This window comes from Chondrus crispus, genomic scaffold, assembly GCF_000350225.1.
Source record: "Chondrus crispus Stackhouse genomic scaffold, scaffold_8, whole genome shotgun sequence".
Taxonomy (NCBI): domain Eukaryota; phylum Rhodophyta; class Florideophyceae; order Gigartinales; family Gigartinaceae; genus Chondrus; species Chondrus crispus.
In genome coordinates, this window is record NW_005178810.1 from 103,448 (window position 1) to 127,876 (window position 24,429).

The window sequence follows — 24,429 nt, forward strand, 5'->3', positions numbered from 1 at the left end:
AACCCGATGATGAAGACGTACTGGCGCTGCCCTTTCAAGTATCGTGCAAAGGAAGACCTTCATGCGCCGCGGATACTATCTCGCGTCTTTCCGTCTGCGGATTACACTGTAGTATGCAGACCATCGCGCTGCTTCGCTTCGGCGAGCATGGAAGATATTGGAATAGTTACAGTTTGATAAAGGAGTATCCGAATAATGCCTTAGAAAAGCTATTAGATACAGGTTACGACCTGAACACTGTTCCAAAATGGATGGTCAGGACTCCGGCAAGTTGTACTTCTGGAAAATGGCAATGTGAGAATGTCTATCAATATCGCGAAATACCTCACCACGCGAATGGGTCACGCGGTGAGGACAGAACTTGCCTTTGTTTAGAGATGGATTCATGTACTGTAGTAAATAACGGACAGTCCTACGCGACTAGCGCGTGGGTCGGACCGGGGTAAGATTTGAACAGACTTGTCATCACAGAACCCCTGGCGAACAGCGCTCCGATTACCCGGAGGTTCGGTAGGGTTGGAAGAGCCGGTCGTAGGCTCTTCTTGACATCAATAAACTGTTTAACTTATTTCCTTTATTCATTTCGGGACGAACTCTCACAAATAAGAAGACAACGTGGCATCCTTGTTGCCTCAATGGGATTGATGCTTCCCTTGCTTTTGCCAGCTCCCAGATTGCCCTCTTCACAGCATAACATTAAGTTTACAGTAGGTTGTGCCATACCTAACGCATTGTTCACACTCTTGGCTGGGTCAGAAATATGACCTGTGCATGCAGTATCTACCCTTACTGCTAGTAACGGCTGAGGTCGCGTTTTGCAACATCTGCATCCGGACTTTTCCTCACCTGCAATACCTCCCCCATGCCCATCTATTCAGTCTCTCACGTAGCCTGGAGTAGGTGACCTCGTCCTCCTGTTGCAGTCGCCTGGAAAACATGTGCGATAGCTCCGGGCAACTTGGGGGCATAGCCGATGTTGCATCGGCTGTGGTCAGTCTCCCGACAGTTCTTGCCGCTTCCGCGGTTTTCTTTTCAGCCATGCAAGGTGTCCTTGTTCTTGAATCTGCAGACCCGTGCCGTCTCTCGAAACGAAAGATGAACATTTTGCTGGCCTTAGAGCTTGCAGAAGTCCTTGTGAGTGCCACTTCCGAGATATTATCATTTGTCGAACTTCGCGCAGCGCTGATGGAGAGTTTACAGTGGTTGCAATGGGTTGCACCTTGCCTTTTAGCTGCCGGAATGCTGGAAACTTTGGTGGACGTCTATTTTACCTTCGCCATGATCACAACAAGTCGAGTGGGCTGGATGCCGTTCTCTGCGACTGGGGACTCAAAAAAGGCCTGGGAAGTTTTTCCGTTCATGTTGACATGTTCGCTGTCAGCTTCTCTCATTGGGTGGAGACTAAGATGGTGGTGGACCGGCAACACAGTGGCTTCAGAAATGGCTATCAAATCAGTATCGGATGAAATGGCTTTATCGAAGGGTGTTATGGGTTTTGCCGTCGGATGGACGGTCGCTGTTAGCGGTCTCGCTTTAATTATCATAATGCTCTCAGACTGCGCGGAAGACGGGGCTAACTACATCGCTAGCGTCCCGTACCTATGGAAACCTGACGCGTGGTTAAACGATCAGCACGGAGATATTAAGATATGGTACAGAAACACAAAAGGGGAAGGTTCTTTGCAGCAATACGCGGCAACTGCTGCGCTTGACGGAACAGTGCCAATCCCGGAGACCGAAACAGACGTGTGGCTTCAGTTGGAGAAAAAGCCTTTGCATTGTGGGAACGCCATTGTTGGTAAAGATCAGGAACGTTTAAATCAAGAAAGAAGAAGCACATCCGGGCTTCACATGATTATATTGATTGCTGAGCATCTCGTTGTACTCCCTTTGCTTTTTGTGGTTGTGTTTGCCGTCGGGAGGTTGCATGATACCTTAGACTGCAGCAATTTTACTGCCTTAAAGCAACTTGCTGATGGTGTTATCATTATTTCGTTTTTGGAAGTCGCAATCGGCATCAAGAACATCTTATGGAGTACGAGGGGAGTAGCAAAAGGAGAGCGTGCAAAACCTTCAAGTGATGAACGACTCCGGGAGTTGAGAGTCTTCTATGCCAAACACCTAACAGCGGAGGAATCAACAAGCCTAAATGATCTGAATATTGAATAAATGGACGCGAATGGTACTCGATAGCAGAGATTCACATATGCCACAGATATCATTCAAGCTGGTGGGAAAATGGCCAAGGCGAGAAACAAGGCGAGGAGTCGAGCGAGACGGGGACCGTGCGGTCGGCACAACAACGTATTGGGGGTGCTTGCGCTGCAGCAGGGATGCAATGCGAAGCACAGCCATGTCTAGCATTTCGAACCAAACACAGATGTACAGTACTTGGTATCTTACGGTGCACATTCTGTTCCGTGAGCAGCTACAGAAAATTGGGTGGCGTGTCTCGTCCTTGACCAAAGGTTATTACACAGCCTCGCACGAATCACGAAATTTTGCGGTCAGTGGGCTTCGGATTTCTTTTAGCAGCGTGCAACTGGGAGAGTAGAGTACAACTGGGAGAGTAGAGTACAGCGAGGGGGGGGGGGTGGGTGTCGCGCAATAGTGCTACTTGGAGTAGTGCCTCCCTCGATATAGTGCTATAGCTAGAGCTCTGTCATGGGTTATCATACTAGTTACACGTCTACACGTATATTTGTTTTAAAGCAATCAATGATATGTCTTTCTTACATTCCCAATTTGTAGGAATAATGCGGCTTCTGTATAGTGCCACGCACGAAATAGTACCATATGTTGAGGTTTGTTCTGGTATAGCACTATGTCGTGGGACCCCTGTACCTTCCAAGGTACCCTTATTACTGTACCGAACTCGATCCGAAACTCATGCTCGCTGTAATAAAATAATCCAATCCCTGTGAATTCAAATCACTTGAAATTAAACAAAACCGCACTAAAATTCATTTTCTATGAGGCTGCGTTTTCATGCCTTTGCTTAGCTCCCTCCTCGCTACGGAGACCAGACAAAGATCCATCCATTTCGGTGGCACGAGCTCTTCCCGATTACACTAGAGGAAAGGTGACAACAAGCTACGTTCCCAAGTTGTTTGCAAAGATTTTGACGAGGGCAGCTGAATTTGTTACAAGTCGTGTTGCTCCTCTGCGTAGTTTCCTACTTCTTCTCTCAAGCAGTGTTTGACAGTGATTTGCCATGGTTGAGCAGACCGCAGTAATGCTTCGCGCAAGCGCTCTGTTTGGATTAATGATGCAGAGGGGCGCCTCGCGTACTCGTCATGCCCCCGTGAAAGTTGCATTGGCAGCCAGCACAGCTGCTGCGGGGGGTTCTACGGCAACAGGATTTGTGAAATCTGAAGAACCTATGAGAGAAGATGCGTCCACTCCGATAACTGAAGAGAAACCGGGATCTGTTGTAAGGTCTGTGGGGGAACAGATTTCGATTGGCGGGGTACTTGGTTTCGCGGCTGGGTATTCGATACGAAAGGTTGGAAAGGCCGTCTTGTTTTTAGTGGGGACGGAAGTATGTATCCTGCAGTATATGGCATACCGCGAGTGGTTGACAATGGACTGGAGAAGACTGGGACGTGATCTCTCGCCAAAGTTCTCCAAATCGGCGTGGCAAGGGATTGTCGAGATTCTCGTGTACAAGATGCCATTTAGCGCAGCTTTTTCAGGTGGTCTTGCAGCAGGCTTAAGATTGTCGTCTTCCAAGTGAAAACGAGACATGGAATCGTGCTATCTAAAATATTGCGATCACCAACGTGATGTTACTGGTGAAGCATGGACTGCGTCCAGTGACTCATGACGCCAGCCAGCCTGATGTGATGAGCTTTCCCGGTTGTTTCTCTGTAGAACTAGAATCAATCAGCAAGAAATATTTGAGCATGCAGGAGCAACCGCGCACTCAAAGCGAAACCAAATGGTTGCAGGGCATCATAGTGCAGTTCACATGACTACGATGCCAGATCTCGAACGGTGTCGCAGCTCTAGAGATGCCGAAATGGCGGAAACAATATCGTTTAACTGCAGCGGTTATTATAATGTGCATGCAATCTCGGTGTGATGGCGCTTGTGGGTGAGGAGTCGATAGAGGGATGCATAGATACATCCACCACAAGCAACAGCGGCGGAGTAGTATCCTTCATGGGGCTGTTGCAAAGCATCATCTCGCTGCTTCACACACATGTGACGGGAAAAGAAAAGTTGCAACGAAATTTTATCTGAATATTAAAAAGCAATGGTTTGCTGCCCGCTTCGCCACCGCATTCATTTAAGTGAGATTGGACCACCAATTCATTGCTTGTCCCCGACATCGCTGTCATAGGGGAAATTCGCTACGATCGCTCGTTTGGCCACATTGCAGAAAAATCGCCCCTCCCAGGTTGCGGTCCCCATCCCATCCCTCCCCGTCGACGTATTTCTTTGAGCACCGGACGCTATGCTGCCCTCACTCCGCGTAATTCCGCGCGCGACAGCCCGACCGGTACGTCCCTGTCCTCCAGCGTCAAGGTTCTGCCTTCGAGGATTTGCGTTTCTAGCTAGCGTCCGACCTAACCTGTTTGCGATTTCAAAATCCCTCTCGCATATTGGATCCATTGCTCCATGTCGCTTATCGTATCCCATCATTTCACCTATCGCGGCCTTACTGTTCTCAGGGCTTTCGTCGTGGGTTGGCCACCAGCACGGAGGCGCCCATGATGTGGCAACTCGCCCACGGCATGTTTGATCCGGAAGTTTCCATGGCAGAGAAGCTCCCAGGAATCCCTGATCCCGTTGAGAAGGTCGCAGCCCCGGCAGGACCGGTTGAAACATCTACTCTTCCCAATGGTGTGCGTGTTGCCTCACAGGACTTGGACGGGCCAGTATCAGCTATTGGTCTCTTTGTCGGCGCTGGATCCCGCCACGAGACTCCGTACACATCCGGGATCTCGCATCTACTCGAGCACCTTGCGTACAAGGGATCTGCGATGCGTAGTAAGTACAGAATGGTTCGAGATATGGAGCGCTCAGGGGCCGTTTTCTCCGCGTCTGCAGCAAGGGAGACCATAGCGTATACTGCTGAAGGACTGCGAGAGAAGGTTCCCGAAATGGTTGATATCATGGCAGAAACCGCTGTTTTACCTGGTGTGGCTATTAGCGATAGTGGAACAGGTGAGTGGGACGGCGCCATGGGTGAAATCAAGACTCAAACAGATGTAATGAAGATAGAGCTCAAGAATTTCGCTGACGACGCTGCTGGGGTCGTCACCGAAGCCATTCATGGCGCTGCCTTTCATGGAAACACTCTAGGTAAGCGAACATTGACGACCCGTTCATATCAATTGCGCGATCGCGTTTCCCACGAGGTGCGAGAGTTTTCAGGCGTAGCCGATCTTTTCTTCTGAGAAGATCACTCAGGCTCCCCGTGTGATAGTTGCACCTCGAACATTAGTTGCGTATTGCCATCGGTGCTCGAAGGCAAGACACTCTGAGGATTTCTTTGCTACGCTGTTTTGCGGATGCTCGCAGCGCGGCGCAAACAATCCTTGAACATTTCTATCAATGAGGTCAACTGATATCATGTTTTTCGATGCTAACCAGTGGATTTGACGTGTGTTTCATGTTACTATCTCCAGGATTGCCACTTGTCTCTGAGGAACGGAAACTTGCCCAGATGAGTCCACGCATGGTCGCTGATTTCGTTTCGGCAAACTACACGCCGGATCGCATTGTTCTTTCTGGTTCTAATATCAACCACAAGGCATTGGTCGAAGTTGCACAAAAGTCGTTAGGCGGTGTGACTGGTCAAAGCGTGTCCTCCTTGGAAGAAGCCCGTTATACGGGTGGTTCGACGAAGATAGGTGCTGATGGACCGGCACATGTCGCTATCGGATTCAAAGGTGTGTCGTGGAAGGATGACAGGCTTGTGGCAGCATGTGTTTTACACACGCTTCTTGGTGGTGGCGGGTCCTTCAGTTCGGGAGGTCCTGGAAAGGGAATGTACACACGACTGTACACCGAGATTCTGAACAAACATGGTTGGGTTTCGTCGGCAATGGCTTTCAATCACTGCTATGGAGATACCGGATTGTTTGGAATTCACAGTAGTTGTGATGACCCTGCGCATTTAAATAATTTGGTTGAGGTCGTGGGCGTGCAGATTGGAAAGCTTTCGAGACCACTTGCAGCTGGCGAGTTGGAAAGAGCCAAGGCCATGACGAAGAGCAGTCTGATCATGAATCTCGAGAGCCGTGCTGTTGTATGTGAGGACCTTGGCAGACAGTTACTTGCGGCTGGCAAGTATAGCGGGCCTGCCGAACTGATCAAGAAGATAGATGCAATTACAGAGGATGACATTCGCGAGGTCGTCAAGGAAATGCTGTCCAGCGCACCATCAGTAGTAACGTACGGGGAAGATTACGCGTCTTATGAGTACGCCGCCATTGAGTCGTCTATCAAAGCGCAGACTAAGCTTACCAACTGAACAACTTCAGTGTAGGCGCTAGATTCGGGCTCCTGAATAAATTTTTTAGTCTGGACGGTACGTACGGGTTACATTCTTGAAGGCTTCATGCATATCACTTTAATGTCAAACTCAGTTGCTCAGCGGTCAGAGTAAACTCATGTGGGGCGCATCGACGTTTTGGGCCACCCGTAGAAAAACGTTTCACCACGACTCCGAGGTCAATATCGTGTGGCGTAGTCATTTCGCTTGATTGGCAGCCAACTCTGCACGTAATCGCTTCGAAAAGTCGTCCTCGCCTTCAACCTCATCATCCCAATTATCCTCCCACTCTAAGTCCTCCTCTCCCATACGCTCAGCCTCATCCCAAGCTATTAGACGGAAAGCAATGTAACAAAGCGAATTTAAAAAAGATCAGTACATTTGCAGTGTGAAAAAGCCTTGGTCATCCGCTTGATGCTTCAATGGAATACAGTCCTTACCATCATCCTCGAATTCTTCAAAGTCGTCATCCTCTTCAAGGACGTCGCTTTCCTCAGGGGCCGCGGGCGCATCTTCCACTTTGGCAGCATCCGGGGCCTCCGTCGACATTTCCTGCTGCGGGGGTTCTGCACCTTCTGCCATTAGAATGCTGTTGGGATCACGGTTCCCGGCGGTGAGGTTTGTAAGTGGCGGCGGAGAGCTGGTTGGGCTGTATTGTGCCGTCGCCAGCTGAATGCCGCCTCCAGCCGTCACCGATACTGTAGCCTGGTTGTACTACAGACATTTTTGAACATTTTTCCGTGCCACCTATTTTCCAGTGACTTCGAATATCTAGTGAATATATCTATTCGACCGGGTCTTGTCCTCATATGAGGACAGCTCTTTTTTTTCCAAAAATATATACATTAAATTGAAAATTCGAAAAGCTACCTTGAGCACTAATTCTTTAATGTGCCTGTTTTCGGCAATAGCATCTTGCAGAACATCGGGATAGCAGCTTTGAATGCACAAAAAGCTTAAGAAAATAATGCAGATTGAGTACTAAGTTGCTTTTTTGAACTGGCGTTTTTGGCGTTTTTGGTTTTGAAGTTATTTTACATGCGGTTTTAGGGTGGTTTAAAAAGCTTCTTTTCCAGACATATCTAAAAACGACCACCGAGAACATGCAATTTTCACAAAGTTCTTTCTGGTCCCAAGTCAAAAGTCAAGAACGGTGGCAATGGTATCATTTTCTTTCTTGTCGGGGAAGCGAAAGTCAAGAATTAAATAGGTAGAACACTGTCCTCATGTAAGGACAAATGTCCTCACATGAGGACAATGGTCCGATAGACAAGTGTCTACTAGAGACGACAAGCGATATACATGAAATCAAAACTTTATAAGTCAGTTTGGACACCATTTCTTTAACGTACATGCCCTCGGCAATAACATCTAACAAAAACATTGGGATAGCAGTTGTGAGTAAACAGAAAGAATAAGAATCCAATGAAGTGTCAATACCCGGTTAACAATTTAAACAGTCATTTTGGTTTCGAAGATATCAGCACATAACGTTTTGAGGTCGGTCAAAAACCCTTCTCTTTAGTAGCGTCCGTAGGCAGCCAGCGCATGGGAGAATCTCCGACGGACCCACGACCCGTCGGACAACTCATGGCATTCAAATCTCCGTATTGCTCTAAAAATATCAATGCAGTTACTGTTTGAACAGATTTCTTTCCCTTTTTCTAGTCCTAAATAAAAGGTGAATATGGCTAACAAACCTTGTTTCTTGCAACCAGGACTGCATGCCTCTTCAAATTTACCGGATTCAGTTGAAAAATGACACAGAATGCATTTGTACAGAAGCGTTTTCGACACATGGCGTAGACCGCAGTTGTGTATGAAAGAAATTGACTCTTGACGAGCCTTACGACTTGTCCTACTATGGGCATGATGTTAGAAGGGAGGAAAAGTTCCGCCACATTGGCAGATGGGGGTGGATCTTTAATGATTTGGGGGGCATTTTAGGAAGAAGGAGCAAGCAGTTCAGCAGCTATGTTAAACAAGCGCTTGTTAAGACACACCCAGGCAAGTAGAATTCGGCTAAATATATAACTGCGATGGACAGTTATCTACCTCTGATTGCATAAGAAAGGCACGTGAGTGGTTGGTATCAACAGAATAACTGTTCGACCCATACATCTAGAATGGCTAAGGCATGACTTATTTCTAAGAGTATTAAGTTTATGGACTGGCTGGCTCCAAGTTCAGACCTTGATTCTATCGAAAATGTCGGCAGCAAGCTTGTCCGTGCCATATATAGTGGTTGCTGTCTGTTCAGGTCAGGTGAGGAGCTGAGGGCTATTATGCTGGAAGAATGATCAAAATTAGACCGACAATTCCTTTACGGGCTTGTGAAGAGCATGCACGCACAAGTGGTACCCTTCCCCGAGGGGGCAATTTGGTAATTATTTTGACGGAGCCTAACAAGTGTTTTATGCCACTATCCTGGGCTACCAAAAAGCGTCTGCTACAGCCAGTGGGATTTCCATGTGCCATAGACGACGAAAGGACGCGGGCAAAAACAACCTGTTTGAAGCCATTTGGAATTTTCACACACGTGCAGAAAGGGCTCAAATGAGAAAAAGAGGCAATTTGGTAATTTTAGTTATGAACCGGAAAGCGACAACAAAGATTGCACCAACTGTGGGGGAGATTTGGGGTACTGTACAGGGTACAGTACCCAGGAGTGGCCCCAGGACCAAAGCCTTCAAAGATGATTTTATTGGTCTACGTGTACGCCAGGTGTACACGTGGACAATCTCCCATTGAAGGGCGGCGGTCCTGGGAAGTGGAAGATGCTGGCGGCCCCTCTATAAGAGAAAGGGGCGCGCCGCGACACCCCGCGACAGGAGGGACACAACAGAAAAAAACAACAACACCCGGACCGACCCCCCCTCTTGAAATAAACATCTCGCTTTTCTCTCTCCCCTACGCGCGCAGCCCCCTTTTTTTAGCTACCAACATGGTACTCTTGTGGAGGGGTGGCAAAGAAGACGGCTCCCTGTCACAGTTTGACGGGTCGAAGCCGGCCGACGTTCACAAGTTCTTCTTCGTCTTCGAGAATGTTGCCACCTCTGGCAAGTCGGACGAAGAAAGGGCATCTGAACTCCTTCGCTACCTGGAGGGAGATGCATTCCACTTCTTTTATCAAGCCTTTGTCAAGAACGGAGATATCAGTGCAGATGGCTCCGACTACCAGAAGGTCAAGAAGGCCTTGGTCGAGCGGTTCGCCCCGGTTGAATCACCTGAAGATGTGATTCGGGATGCGATGGCCGCTCGCCTTTCTTTCGGGGATCTCAGTGGGTCCCTTCGAAACTCAGACCGTCTCTACGAGAAGGCGGGATTCAACGACGAAGCGAAGTTCGGACTGCTTCGCAACGCCGTGATGGAACATCTCGAGTTGGCCCAGTTTGCCATCTATCGAGGTGCGAAGACCTACAAGGCCCTATTCGACGCAATCATGGACTTCTGGTCTGGTCGCTGTGCCTTTCAGGCGGCGGCGAACTCCTTGAGCAATTCGCGCTACCAGGGGTCAGAGAGCTCGCAAGTTATGTATGAGCCGAGAGGACAAGGAGTGTCAAAAAGGGTCATGATGCGTTCAAAAGCTCCCTTGTCTCCACTCGAGACGAAGGTTGACGCTTTAGCTGATCGACTAGCCGATATTTCCCTTATTATCAAGAAGAATCAGTCGAGGGATGACGCAACAGCATTCCGCCCCGCCCACGATCGTACTTGTTCTTACTGCAAACGACCGGGTCATGGCGCTAATAGATGCGATGCGAATCCGCATAGGGACACGAAATGCCCTCGCTGCGGAAAATTTGGTCATTCAGAGACAAGCTGTTGGGCTAGAATTGGTCCACAGAGGGGAGGTAGCGGTGCCTACCCTGCTAAGAAGACCCAGAAGGATATTGCCGTGTCGGGTACACGGACGGGCTCCGCAGGAAACCAGGTGAGTGTTGTGACACACGACGACCTCCCTGCTGATGAGAAGTTAGTGGCATCAGTCAAGAGAAACGCCGATGGAGAGCCGGTGGCCAAGACGCGAAAGGATGGTGGCGGCGAGCCAATCCCGTCCCTTCTCAACCCGCGTAAGTACTGGACTCCGAACCACATGAGGAAACCTCCTAAGCCTGGCCGTCGAACAAGAAAGAAGAGGACAAGTAAGAAGAACGCCGTCTAAGAACACTCGGGGAAGTACGACGTGGTTTCTTCCCTCGCGAACGCCCCCTCTGGTTTGACATTCGGTCAACTGATTCGAGGAGATGGCGACGAGGCCAAGAAAGAGATCCGTCGTTTGTTCAACAGTCGCCCTAGACGCCCCGTAGCTGCTTCGATCGGTACTTTGCCAAAACGTCTGAAAGTAGTTTCGGTACAAGTCTACGGGACACAAATGAGAGCGTTGTTAGACTCAGGAGCTATCCCTAATGTTATGAATGCATCTGTGGCATCGAAGCTCTCTTTGTCTCCAAAGCCGACCTCGACGAAGATTACGGTCGCCAATGGACAAAAGACAACTTGCTTAGGTTCCATCGAGGAAGTTCCTGTCACGTTCAATGGCGCTGTTACTTCACTCAACTTCTTGGTTGTTGAAGGATCCCCAGTTGATATCTTAATCGGGTATCCAACTCTCGAAGAACTTCAAGCCTGCATCGATCTAGGTCACCAGTCTGTTAGTATGTTGATCGGAAACAAAACCGTGAAAATGAGTCTGGAGTTTGATCAAGTACGTCCTATTGTCGCGGATTCGGAGACTGATAGTGAGGACTTCACTTCTGATGTCGAGTCGTTCGCCTCAGAAAACTCGTCGGAAGAAGAGACTTATGTTGTCGCCATCCTCGGCGATGAACCTTTCGAGCTATACTTAACTCTGGACGGAGCGACCGGAGAAGATGAGGAAGTAGAATCACCTGATTCGAATGTCATCAACAAGGCCGTGAAAATGCTTCGGGAAAAACTTGTGCATCTTGACAATGAAGCTCAAGCAGTCATCGAGACCGCCCTGATGGATAAGAGTATCGTTGCTACATCCCTTGACGATCTTCGGCCTGCTGAAGTCCCAATCAAGCACCATTTCGAGTTAGATGATACTAATCCTATCTATCACTCGGCGAGGAGAATGGCTCCCTTGCATACCGAAATCGTTCGGAAAGAGCTGGACAAAATGCTGGAAGCAGGAATCATCACGCCTTCCAGCGCCGCATGGTCCTTTGCGGTCGTCATCGTATCCAAAAGAGATGGGAATCCACGCTTCTGTGTTGATTACCGTTCTCTGAACCAGAAGATGAAAGCAGACAGATGGCCTTTGCCGAAAATAGAAGAGATATTTGATGACTTGGAAGGAAGTGCGTACTTCACTTCTCTGGATTTGTTCAGTGGTTACTGGCAAATTCGGATGGCACAACAATGCAAAGAAATGACTACTTTCGTCTGTCGCTACGGGACGTATAAGTTCGAAGTCATGCCCTTTGGATTGATGAATGCGCCTTCGACATTTCAGAGAATGATGGATACAATCTTTCGCGGAGTGCGGTTTGTGCGTGTGTACCTCGATGACGTTGTGGTGTTCTCTAAGACTATAGAAGAACATCTTCGGCACCTGCAGCATGTATTTGATGTGCTTGACGAGGCTGGTCGTAAGCTTAAGCTGACAAAGTGTAGCTTCGCCCAGGCGAAGATCGAGTTGCTCGGTCATGTTATCGACAAAGGCGGGATTGCCGTTGACCCGAGCAAGGTCGAAGTAATTCGGAATGCACCGATCCCGACCACTACGACTGAACTTAGGAGCTTTCTCGGGTTAGCAAGCTACTACCGTCGTTTCATCTGCAAGTTTGCGGACATTGCTGCGGTACTCCATGCGGCTACATCCGGAAACGGCAGATTGAAATGGACCGGAGAAATGCAAGAAGCCTTTGATGAACTGCGCATAAAGTTAACTTCTCCGCCAGTCTTGGCTTACCCAGACTTCGAGAAGCCCTTCGTCGTTGAGACGGATGCGTCATCGGTCTCCGTCGGGGCTGTGTTGGCTCAAAAGAAGGAAGGTGGGAAAATACACCCCATCCAGTACGCAAGCCGTACTATGAATACATCTGAGCGCAAGTACTCCGCTTGTGAGCGTGAGGCGCTTGCGGTCATCTTTGCTTTGAAGAAATTTCGTGTTTACGTGCTTTCGTCTACACCTTTCAAGTTGGTTACCGATCACCAGGCTCTTAGTTATGCCTTTCGCAAGAAAGACATCCACGGTCGTTTGGCTCGTTGGCTAGATTTCTTAGCCGAGTACGACTTCACCGTGGAATATCGTCGTGGATCCGCAAACAGTGCAGCCGATTACCTTTCTCGCATTCAGCCCAAGAATCGTCAATTTGTCACGGAAAGGTACTGGTGGCCGACCGTTGGTATGGACGTGGGAGACTACGTGAAGAGTTGTGACGGGTGTCAGAAGGCACGTCCGATTCCCAGGTATAAGACAACTTTGCGCCTTCCCACCACAGACTTGTAGGGTATACAGCAGAATGGGGTGCTTCGACTTATCGCATGCGTCGATGGCGACGTACTTATTTGCGAGTCTATCGTAGCAGATAGACTTAATATTCCAAGCATCATCCTCCACGTGATCATAAGCACGCTTATCGTCAATCGATTCAGTCAGCCCGACTCGGGAAAACTCATCTACCGAGACCCCGTGCTTTCCTCGCGCACTTAAGTGGATGACCACATGTCGACCGAAAAGGCGAAGCATTTCCGTCAAATCCAGATCATACCTTGTCAGATTCGGTCCAACCCAAACATGGTACGGAAAACGAGGCGAAGCTTCTTCATTCTTCGACACCTTCATTACGTCCGTTCTTTGCGACAATAGCCACATTATCCTCTCACGAGCGTTGTGCTCTTCAACGGATACTCTCGCCGCCTTCGACGCGATATGTTTACGGGGCGCCTTGCCGCCAGTACTGCGGCGCGCCGTCTCCTTGGATTTCGCCATCCTAGTTTAGATCAGGTTTCTTGCAAGGGGCAGACTCGAGGACTAAAACCTCACCTGAGTCCGCCACACAAGCAATCAGCGATCTCTGAGACTGGAGGCAATTAGAACCTGACGCGTTGACAGGTTCTTCAAGAAAAAAAACGCAGGAACACCAAAGTTAGTTGTGTGAAAAGTAGAGAAGGTGGGTAGGTTAATGATAGAAGTGATAGCTTACAGTGATGATGAGCTGTACACGTGTATACGTGGAGCGATTGGGGGATTGGTGCCGATGGTGACACAAAATTGTGTCAAATAGGATCGTCAAGGTCGAGCGCCGGTTCCCTGACTCAAGCCGATCACCAGGAGCAGCAGCGGTCAGTATATATGTTGCCCCTGCCCGGGTGTGGGGCTGGGGAGGGGGTCGTGTGGGGGAGATTTGGGGTACTGTACAGGGTACAGTACCCAGGAGTGGCCCCAAGACCAAAGCCTTCAAAAGATGATTTTATTGGTCTACGTGTACGCCAGGTGTACACGTGGACAATCTCCCTTTGAAGGGCGGCGGTCCTGGGAAGTGGAAGATGCTGGCGGCCCCTCTATAAGAGAAAGGGGCGCGCCGCGACACCCCGCGACAGGAGGGACACAACAGAAAAAAACAACAACACCCGGACCGACCCCTCTTGAAATAAACATCTCGCTTTTCTCTCTCCCCTACGCGCGCAGCCCCCGTTTTTAGCTGTCAACACCAACCTCATCTTCACCGCCTTTATCCTTCCTGAAGGCATGCTTCGAGAGCGTATGGCTCATTTCCGCACCGTACCTCGCCCCAGACGTGGGCGACAAATGCTCGTCGCGTACAGAAGAGAGAGGGATCTGGTTTACTGATCCCGCCGTTGACTTTGCACGGCCATTTTCACTCGACAATCGCAGCTGTACGCGCTTGCGTTCCCGTTATGCCTTCTTCTCACCTTTGAGTCGTCTTTCAGTAGCTAGTTTTACGTCTCTCTCTTTTCGACTTTCAATTATTTCGTCCAAAGTCAGGTAGAGGGCAGGTGTCCCTATTTGCAAATCAACAATTTTCGGACGACTTGCTGTCGAACTCTTACTTTTCGAGGAACGTGTGCTTGTCATAAGGATTTTGTTCACACTCCTGCTCTTGCTCAACAATATTTCAACATCACGGAGTCCTGATGTGGGGTCATTTGCTGCCTCCGAAATGTTTTTGAGCTTGCGACAAGTCTGATTGTCGGGGTTGCGAGTTCTATTTGCGACATTTACTAAAGCTGCCTGGCAACTTTTCGGGTCATATGACACCGCATTTGGTCCTTGTATCTCCTAGACCTGTCGGGAATTGAAAAGTTCATTGGCCATAACCCCGTCTTTTCGAGGCTCAACTTAATCTATCAACAGTGATATCACTGTAAGCGAATGTCGCCACCATCAGATTTGAAGGGAATGGCATGTTATTTCGGTCTTTTGGAGTGGCAAGATCCATCCAATCATTACATTCTTACCCTCTACAATATAGTGTTTACGCAACTAAGTTTCAAATTTGATTTTGACGAATTTCATCACTGCGTGTACACGTTTGGGAAACGTTTCTGAATTCGAGAACTAGCGTTTGAAAACAATGCTGAAATGCCGGGTGTTTGTGAAGTGACTTCAGAAATGAATTGTGCCAAATCTGGGAATGCTGCGAACTGTTGTTTGATCAGGACCTGTTCAGCAGCCACGCAATCGACAGCCACATCACCGTCATGGCCGACCTGATACCAAAATCTCCAACAGAGCCCGGATCTGGATCCAGCTCCCCGACCCATACAAGACACTGCTAAGCCCGGTCGCGAGCCTAAGTTTACAGCTGCTCAAGATTTGATTATTGCTCAGGAGGTTGCTGCTGCAGAAGCACACGTTGCTCCTCATGGAGAAACTCTTTTGCGGTTCGAAAAGGCATCAAAAATGGCCAACAACAATCCTAATTTCGGACACAAGGTGACGGGAAAGAACTTACAAGATAGATTCAAAAAACTTTTAGAAGATTACGCTCTTCGCGATGGAAGGGATCGAAATATGTCTGGAACAGGAGGGGAGTTGGGAGAGCTTGATCCGTTGTTAGGGGATCTGTTGGAAGCGAAGAGGGACCGAGAGGCGAGGAAGGATGGGGATGCTAAAGATAAAGCGGATCAAGAGTCGAGGAAGTTGGCGGCGGGCAAAGAGCTGATCCTTCAAACCTTCAAAGGCAAAGCACGTAGACCTAGAGAAAGGAGCAGCGATGAAGATACGGCACCTAAGAAACGCCGCATTGATCTAACTGATGGCATTCTCGAGCTGGGATCGGCACTGAAGGAGTCCGAGCGTGCGCGGTTTGAACTTGAAAAGGAAAAGTTAAATCGTCATGTGGAAGAGAAGCGCGAAGGGCGCGCGGAGTGTGCGGTAGAGAGGCAACTGCGCAAAGAGGAAATGCAGTCGTACCGTCAAACGATGGAGGAAATGATGAGCGGCAACAGCAAGCAGATGCAAGCGGTGTTTGGTCTCGTTGGATCGGCGCTGCAGCAATCAAAGGACAACAAATAAAGTGTATCTGCGGCAGTAAAAGTATGGTCGTTCGAAACATTTTTCAGTAAAGGAAACCCTAGTTGCCTTTTATATCTCGAACCCTTTCCGCTCCTTCGGCCCTCGCTTCGCTCGGGAGGCGGAGTTTGTTCCTCGCGACACATTCTCTCGTTGGGAGCCGTACGGACGACTTGTTATTGGCTATCGTTTCGATGGTTGATGTACTGTTCAAGTGAAGGGGGAGTGCAGCCAAAGTATTGAGACATTGTGTTCGGATAGCAGCAGTTCCGAACGTTTGTTAGAATAACCGCTGCTATGTACATTGCTCCCACCGCAGACTCCCTTACCCTCATGTTACGTTTAAAGTCTACCAGCGTCCTGTACCTTTTTACCTCGCAAAAAACCACTCTACCGTGACTGTGCTCTTTGCCATTGCGGTATTGAACGCCGATTGCGCCTCGCATAGATTAGATTCACTAAAAGCAACAAAAAGGAAGCACCATGCACTGTATCCAGAATCGCCAAAGGCGATGTACTGCTTTCCCTCGTAGTAGAATACTTCCTGCAGGGTTTCATCCAAGCCACTTGACATATACCGAGTCCAATCGTGACGTCGGCATTCCATAGGTCCAGCCAAGTGCGTACATAGACCGCACGGAGTACTGAGAGCTTGGAACTTAATTGCATGTGTGCGCTTGTGCCCACTATAAGCAACCCGCTGAAGAGTATGATCACCACCAGGCCTCGCAATCTTCAGATTAGTACCATCGATGAACGCAACGACTCTGTCTAAAGCATTACTTTTAGAATAGACAGAGTCTGCATACCTTTCATATCTTTCATTCCAAAAAGGAGCATATACATCGCCCATAACCAGATCAACCCTTTGCGAAACAAACAACATCAGCGCCTCTAAAAATATTTCTGAAAGCTGCGACTTGCGCTGACCAAACAGTTCTTCTAGATCCCTCCAACGGGTCGCACTCGCTAAGCACCGCAACACAACGCATGTAGCGGGCAGCAGTGTAACAGTGTACCTGTTGCGCGTTGTCTTCCTACGATGTAACGGCCATGCCAAAATGTCAACTACACGCATCATGTCTTCGCGCCTGAAACGGAATAGGGAAAGCAGAACATCATCAGACATAAACGGAAACCTGTGATCATCAAACGAAGTAAGGCTGATGCGCAAAGAACGTTGAACATGAAAGTTGTATTCCTGATGCTTGCGTTGTAAGTTGTTAGCTACGATGAGGAATAGCTGGTTAGAGGAGAACGCGGAAGCGGGATATTCATATCGTTTCTTGAAGATTATTGGAATCAGACCTTTCCAAATAAGCAAGCGAGCTACAACCGCGTTGGGGGTGTGATCGGATTGTCTACCAGGACCCATATTGTTGAGTGGCGATGGGTTGTGTGGCGCTGTTGCCTTTGGATTTGCTACTGTACTAATACTCACGAACAGCTTGACGCAGAGTGCTGCGTAAATTAAAATGAGCAACATCAATTTCTGAACTTCAGAAAATGTGGACCACTGCATTACGCCTCGTGATTTGTCACAAACAATTGTGAAGTTATTGCTGCGTAAACCTTAAAATGAAAAAGGGTGGTATTTTGTGACCAGACGCAGAAACAGCCACCACAATTGTAATATGCTTGTTGTTTTTTCTAGCTTGACAAGCCACATACCCGCCATGATTAGTAAATGAGGACCCAAATACTTTAGTTCTAACTCCATATTGGCAGTATACAGCTGTCCCGTCGAGGTTACAAAGCCGCGTCGGGTCCCTGAATATGCTTGGATGGGAAATTTGAACTTTTTTCAATGTTTCAGAGAACGTTGACATACGCGGACTGTATGTGTAAAATTCTCAGCCGCCAACTTTGTCAAAACCTAGTTCTCACTTTTTCGGTGAGTGATGTCTCTATTCACTGTCCGCCAGTGCCGGATGATGTCTTGAGATGGGCTGCCAGATTATGTGGCAAATCTTGGATGCCCATCCGACGCCATCTCAGTCATAATATTTGAAAGTGTGAAACCCTTTTCAGCTGCATACAAAATCATTTTCGTAATCAAACTAGACTCTTGTTCACTAATAACTGAGCGGCGTTCTCTGCGATGGGCTTCGGGAGATAGGAGGGCGTCGATTTTCGATTCATCATGCTCTTGCAGAGCGTGATAAATGCGATCTACTGTTGCCCAGGGTAATCGTGTCGCTCTCACAACGACGGACGTTTTCATACCTGTACGAAGGAGCGCGGTGGCCTTCTCTTGCTCCGTTTTTGTCAATGCGTCGCTTTCTTGTCTTGTTTTTTCAATCGCACTATGTATTCGCATGGAGAGTCCCATGACTCACACAATTCGGGAGTTGAAGTCATGATGTCGGTGCTACAGGAGAGAGGTTGATGAAGGTTGGGATGCCGTGGCGTAGCAGGAGTTTGAATTTTGCCGGACTTCTGCAACGCAGGGCAACGAGGGAGGACGTACTAAGTTGTACGAGTAGTGTTGGCATGTGGACGGAGCGTTTTGGAGAATCTGGAAGGGGAAGACTAAAAATTACCAAATTGACCCCGATTACCAAATTGCCCCTTTCAGGAAGGGTACCCCGATGTCATCGAGGCTAGTCAAGACTTGACTGAAGAGCCACAGAATGGAGGCTACAGTAATATTTAGTCGTCCATCCCACTACACTCGACTGTCAAGTGCAGTGGGATGGACGACTGGAGTGTAGTGGGATGGACGTCAAGTGTAGTAGGATGGACGACTTCCCTGTCAAGTGCAGTGGGATGGACAACTAAATATTACTGTAGCCTCCCTTCTGTGGCTCTTCTGACTGAAGTGCTCTACAGTATCTTCACCCCCTTCAGAAGCCAAAAGGTGGAATATATGTGGGGATCAATATGAAGATTTCTTCTTTCGTTCCACAAATGAACGTGTTTGAGCAGATTCTTTACTTGAGTGAACGGCACTTTTTTTTGCGCAAATATGTACTGTATGGGGGCTACTTCACAGGGGTTTTCGCGCACTGCATGAAGTAGAAGTACTGCAGCATGAAAGAAGGTGATGGAACATCCGACCATGCTTTTTGGAATGCAGAGGTTCGCGAACACTTCACGAGAGGACTGTTGGATTACCAGCCTACGGCATCTGTCGAAGGGCATGTGATCGTTGCTGAGGGCACGAATCTGCTGCTACCGTCGCTGTTTTGTGCACCTATTACCGGAGAATAGAAGCCACTCTACGGATACTGCTCTTCTGTGGAATAGACACATTCTTGAGAGTGAATAGTAGACGTACGAATAACGTTAAATTTAGTTTTTTTTTCAATCCAAGGCAAAGCCCTGTACCCAACTACAGAGACAATGCCTCATTTATTTACCGTCGCCAGACTCTTCGGATCCGACTAGCGCTTTCTGCCATCACAGTCGCCCGCCGCCAGCGGCATGCAACCTTTGCACTTTGTCGGTCTTATTCTTCTTTGATCAGTGAACAGGCGTCTCAGATGTCATTCCGGAAGGAAGGCGAGGAGCCGCTCAAGGCTATAGTCTTCGCAGACGGCTGCGGTACAATCCACGACCAGTCCCTCGCGCCTACAGACAAGTTGCTTAACATTCCTATTTTATCCTGGCAACTTTCAACTTTAGCGCGCTATGGCGTCAAAGAAGCTATCGTTCTCTCATCGACACCAATCAAATCTCTTTTCGAGGACCCCCTTGGTCGCATGAAGGTTACTCCGGTTTCATCTCCAGCCTGGAATGGAGAGGGCGATGCCATTCGCGAAGTAGAAAGTCGCGACGGAATGCGACCAGTTGATGATTTTGTGCTTGTTCAACAAGGCACCGTTTTCAACGTGGATGTTGCGAAGCTGGCCGCCGAGCACAAGCGTAGGAAGGATTTGGATCGCAACTGGCTCATCACTACGGCTTTTCGAAAAGGGGCCTTCTCAGCTTCGTCCGGTTTAGTAATAGCCCTCGATACTACAACCGGCACTTTGCTGAAATATGTCGAGGGTATGGACCGAAATGGTATTCTTCTAGATGTCTACGCAGAAAATTCTGGTTTGCAAAGAGGCGGGGCAGTGGAGATCTGTTCCGATGTAATGGATGTTGGACTTGACGTTTGCTCTCCAGACTTTCTTCTCGAATTCAGAGAAAATTTTTACTATGAGAAAGTCAGGGCCTATATCAAAGAGAAACTCGAGGGCGGTGAGGCGGAAGTATTCGGAAACCGTATGTACACATACTTTTTGAATTCAAGTTGTGGTGAATATGCTACTCGGATTCACTCTCTGGCTTCATTCATGCAAGCTACTACGGACGCTTTGAATGGATGGCTGGCCCCGATTAGTACATTTAATGTGCAAGGTAAGTCAAGAGAAGATAAATTGCACGAATACCAGGGTCACTTTGAGGTCGAAAAGTCTGTCATTGGGAACGATGCTGCTATATCATATGGAAGCACAATACTCCAAAGCGTTATTGGGAACAACGTTACAATTGGGACTGATGTGACTGTGAGTCGTAGCATTTTGATGGATAACGTTACAATAGGGGATCGCTGTGATATCCATGGAAGCATACTGAACGCTTCATGCGCAGTAGAGGAAAGCACCTTCATTCCGAAAAACTGTTTGTTGGATACAGGGGTATGTATAGGGCCCAACTTTCACGACATGTGTTCTCATTCCCTCATAACTTTAAAGGATCAACAGGAGTTCAGTAGCGGTGATGAAGCTGAAGATCAAGAAGACGAAGTTGAAGAAGGCAACGATGGTGTCGCGGATTCGATTGGCAAGCCAAATGGCACGGCGGAGGGTGAAGAAGTTACGAATTGGAAGACTGAACACGTCGGTAGTGGAGGAAAGGGGCTTCTCATCGATTTAGATGTGAGCATGGATTTAGATCCGTATTTTGTCCCGAATGTCCGTACGATGAACTTTGAGAGTGAGGAAGAAGATGAGCTAGAAGAGGAAGACGACAACGAAGGAGAAGACGACGAATCCAATGATTCTGAACAAAACGTCGCGGTCGGAGACCATGGTGATCTTCACGATTCCAGCGCTACTAATAATAGAGTTGTCGATGGAGTGACGCAGGACCTTGCCGATGTCAGCTTCAACGATGCTCGTTCTGCGAATATTGACCTCCGCGTTGCAAAGTTTAATGAGGAGGTATCGGAAACAATTGAGAGAGCGTATGAAGAAGTAGTGGAAATGGACCATACAGTTCTGGAGATCAACTCTCTGAAGCTTTCGTATGAAACTTCTCTTGTGGAGACGCAGGCAGGTGTAGTTGCGGGCGTGGCTCGATGGGCTTTGAAGTCATGTGCACCGGACAACTTGTTCGCTGGAGTCACGTCTGGACTCAGAACATACGCTCCTATTATCACAAACTTCAGCAAGGACGATGAGACACATCATGTTGCTTTGACGGAAGGACTGGCCAAGGCACTAGGCGAGAATGGATTGCTGGTGAAGTATGTTTTGAAGGCAATGTATGACGAAGAGTTACTAACAGATGACGCCATTCTTGAGTGGGCCGCACAAGAAGACAAACGAGTACAAGCAGGGCACGGGAATGGTAGACTGCTCTCGACGCTTGCGGATCTTTTGGTGTGGTTAGGAGACTAGGAATATAGAGTACGGAAGGGATCGTGGCTACAGCCACGGAACATCCTTCTCTGCCAGTCTGGTTGGTCCTTTCCATGTAAGGATGAATGCTAATTCCGGACAACTTGTAGAGTAGCCGTGTTGTCTCCGGTATGGATTTCGGGCTTGCTTCTTCCTGCCAAGGCCCCCGCTAGAAGAACCACAACCGTAGGGATCTTCCTTGAATTGTTCAAGCGTGCGTGATTCCGCGGCCTCTGCTGGTAAGAGGCTATCCGGGTTACCGACACCGAAGAATTGGTATTTTGATGTAGGCCAATGGATGGATCTAGCGTGCAACTGGAATCGCTCCTTTTTAAAGGCCCAGCTGATTATGGTGAGCTTTTCTGGAAACCTTCCGACGCATTCCTTGAAACGAGCAATGGAATACAAGACATTGTCAAAAGAGTCCCGCGAAAACTCTTCGGTTGTGACCCTCGATCGGACGTCGTGCATTCCCCAGAAATCAAAGGCAGTTGCTACATCGTGGTATCCTTGTGCTTCGGACAGAATGTGAGGAAAGCGAGTCTGACCGCCGGAGAATATCAGCAAACTATCTCTGGCCTTAGATGCGAGCGTGACCCCTGATGCGACATGGGACACGAAGTATTTACTTTCTCCTTTCTGGAACGGAAGCAGAGACCAATTTTCATCAGTGGTGGCCAGGTGGGCAGGGTTGAGCGTTGGACCTCCATGATAAATTGCGTGTCCACAGACGACTATAGCGGACCTGAGCGGACTCCAATCTGGACTTGACATTGAATAGAAATGAGCTGGTGTGCCTTTGATTTTTGTCGTCTGTTGACAGACGGCTTGCAAACCGAATGCCTGATCTATCTCGTATCGGGACGTTACGAAGCTTTGCAGAAACCTACAGAACGAGGAGTGGAACGGACTACTTGCGCGTTCTAAACCGAGCATATATTCTTTTGGCCCTTGACTACAGCAGTAGAAGATAGTGACACGGTTGTCGAATTTGATGACAAGTACGTGTGGTGTATGAGCAGAGGCGAATTCTGAATCAATTCTTGGTTCTGAGTTCTGAATTGGATAAACCCGCCATGAATTTCACTCTCCTCTTATCATACTGTACTCGAAATGGCTCATACGAGAATACTGGTGCCTGTCCCACCTCTGAATCAGCGGACAGCGAAAGAGAAGGCGAGCGAGAGAATGAGTGTCCGGGTATTTCTTCTGCGCCGGATAAAGCTGCTGAAATAAGTACCCTCAAAGGAGTCCCTGTCCGTCCATATCGGCCTACTGCAAAAGACACTGCGCCGAAAGGCCTGCACCCGTAGGATTTCCATTGGCGGACGTTAGGATATCTTCATCGCCGGCAGGCGTGTCGAAAGAATCTGCGATCCTGCAATTATACAGTGACATAAAAATGACTGTGCGTACAAGATGCTGTAGAGTCCGGTCAATCGTGTCTTTCATTTCGCTGTAGTATCGTGAAAAGCGGACGTGATGGCAAGCAGACAGGAAAAAAGAAGCAAAGTCAGCGCGGGTGAATCAAGAAGTGACAGGCGTAGTGCCCAGGTATTTTTGCTGATTTTTTCTTCTTCAGACGTACACTGGACCGCACAGGGCGACGATGCACGCGCCGTCACCAAAGCCGTTTGCAAACTTGACGATTCTTGTTAAGGGGACAAATAAACGAAGAGGCGGTGCACAGGGGTAAATGAAACAGAGATATTGTCAGAGAAGGCACTGCAGTGAAAATGAAGGGGAATAGAAATCGAGAAGGCGGACTGACCCTCTTCCTATGCCTTTTGAAGCTGAGTACTCGACCTGAATCAAGTCCGGGGCTACAAACACAGGCGACGTAGTAACAGTAACCGCCGACATAACCTGCAAGCGGTCTGTTTCGACCAGGGCGTTTACGGCCTCGCTAGCCGGCACTGTCCGCACATAGCCGACAGCCATATCGGTAAACAAACAAAAGCAATCCGGCATCCTGATAGCCGCCCAACCATCCGGGACGACAAGCGAAATGCACCCGTCGTTACATTTGACACCATCGGGTATTTCAGCTCCCATCGGAACCAAATCGCCGCAGCTATGCTTGGTGAGAGTGTCGACATCAGCGGAGGCTAGCGCCGGGCTTCTAGTAATAGACTCCGGAGCGACTGTGGCGGCTGCGTACTCTGCAATTCTGCAGTCTGCCTCGGAGATTTCGGGGACGTCAGGCTGATCTGCGTTGTTTTCCCACGAAGAATCAGTGGGGTCTCGTCGAAGAATCTTATCTTTGATAGAGCGGCCCATTCGCGAGGCGGCGAGGCGGAGGGAACTGGTTCCGGAGGAGGAGGAGGGGGCTTCGTGCATGACTTCCGAACCGTAGGATGAGCGTTCAAAAAGCTTAAAGCGGCTCGACGCGTCATCTTGGACATGATCGAGCGGGGTGGCCGAGCGCTCGCCAAAGGGCGGGACGAAAAGCGAAGAACTGCCGTCCGGCGCATTTGAGTGCGTGGAGGACGGTTGAGTGTTGGTGGACGGGGGTGGCGGGGCGCGATTCAGGGACAGTTTGCGCCTCGCGCGGAATCGTTCACGTAGACCCATAGGTGGAGGTGGGAATCAGTCGGGGGTGCTTCACTTTTGTGAAGCACGGCGGGGTTGTTGCCCGGAGTAGAGTCGAGAGGTGGGGACCAAATGCAAAGTGAGTTCGTACTCCAGCAATGTTTCGATGCGCCCCGTGTTTCCCACGGTGCATCTAGTGTAAGCACAGCATACCCCCGTTTCATTGGCTGTATACTGTACATCACCAACTTAGATCGATCGCTCCTTGC

The 24,429-nt window shown here is 48.8% G+C and overlaps 4 protein-coding genes; 3 read left to right on the forward strand and 1 right to left on the reverse strand.

Annotated features, from left to right (window-relative positions):
• Positions 1-1,185: 1,185 nt before the first annotated feature.
• On the forward strand, positions 1,186-2,216 carry CHC_T00007594001 (hypothetical protein). XM_005711822.1 is given in 2 exon segments: positions 1,186-2,169; positions 2,170-2,216. 1 exon segment carries the CDS (start codon positions 1,186-1,188, stop codon positions 2,167-2,169), a length of 984 nt encoding a protein of 327 aa, XP_005711879.1. The 3' UTR covers positions 2,170-2,216.
• A 772-nt stretch (positions 2,217-2,988) lies between these two features.
• Positions 2,989-4,828, forward strand: CHC_T00007595001 (hypothetical protein). The gene is made up of 5 exons (XM_005711823.1): positions 2,989-3,046; positions 3,234-3,698; positions 4,301-4,504; positions 4,677-4,730; positions 4,803-4,828. Exons 1-5 carry the CDS (start codon positions 2,989-2,991, stop codon positions 4,826-4,828), a joined length of 807 nt encoding a protein of 268 aa, XP_005711880.1.
• A 14,221-nt stretch (positions 4,829-19,049) lies between these two features.
• Positions 19,050-21,628, forward strand: CHC_T00008286001 (Translation initiation factor eIF2B, subunit epsilon). The gene is made up of 2 exons (XM_005711824.1): positions 19,050-19,206; positions 19,407-21,628. The coding sequence occupies exons 1-2, from the start codon at positions 19,050-19,052 to the stop codon at positions 21,626-21,628; spliced, it is 2,379 nt and encodes a 792-aa protein (XP_005711881.1).
• Positions 21,629-22,238: 610 nt separating this feature from the next.
• Positions 22,239-24,402, reverse strand: CHC_T00007596001 (hypothetical protein). XM_005711825.1 is given in 5 exon segments: positions 22,239-22,900; positions 22,901-23,084; positions 23,217-23,279; positions 23,400-24,173; positions 24,374-24,402. The coding sequence occupies 4 exon segments, from the start codon at positions 24,400-24,402 to the stop codon at positions 22,901-22,903; spliced, it is 1,050 nt and encodes a 349-aa protein (XP_005711882.1). The 3' UTR covers positions 22,239-22,900.
• Between the last annotated feature and the right edge of the window lie 27 nt (positions 24,403-24,429).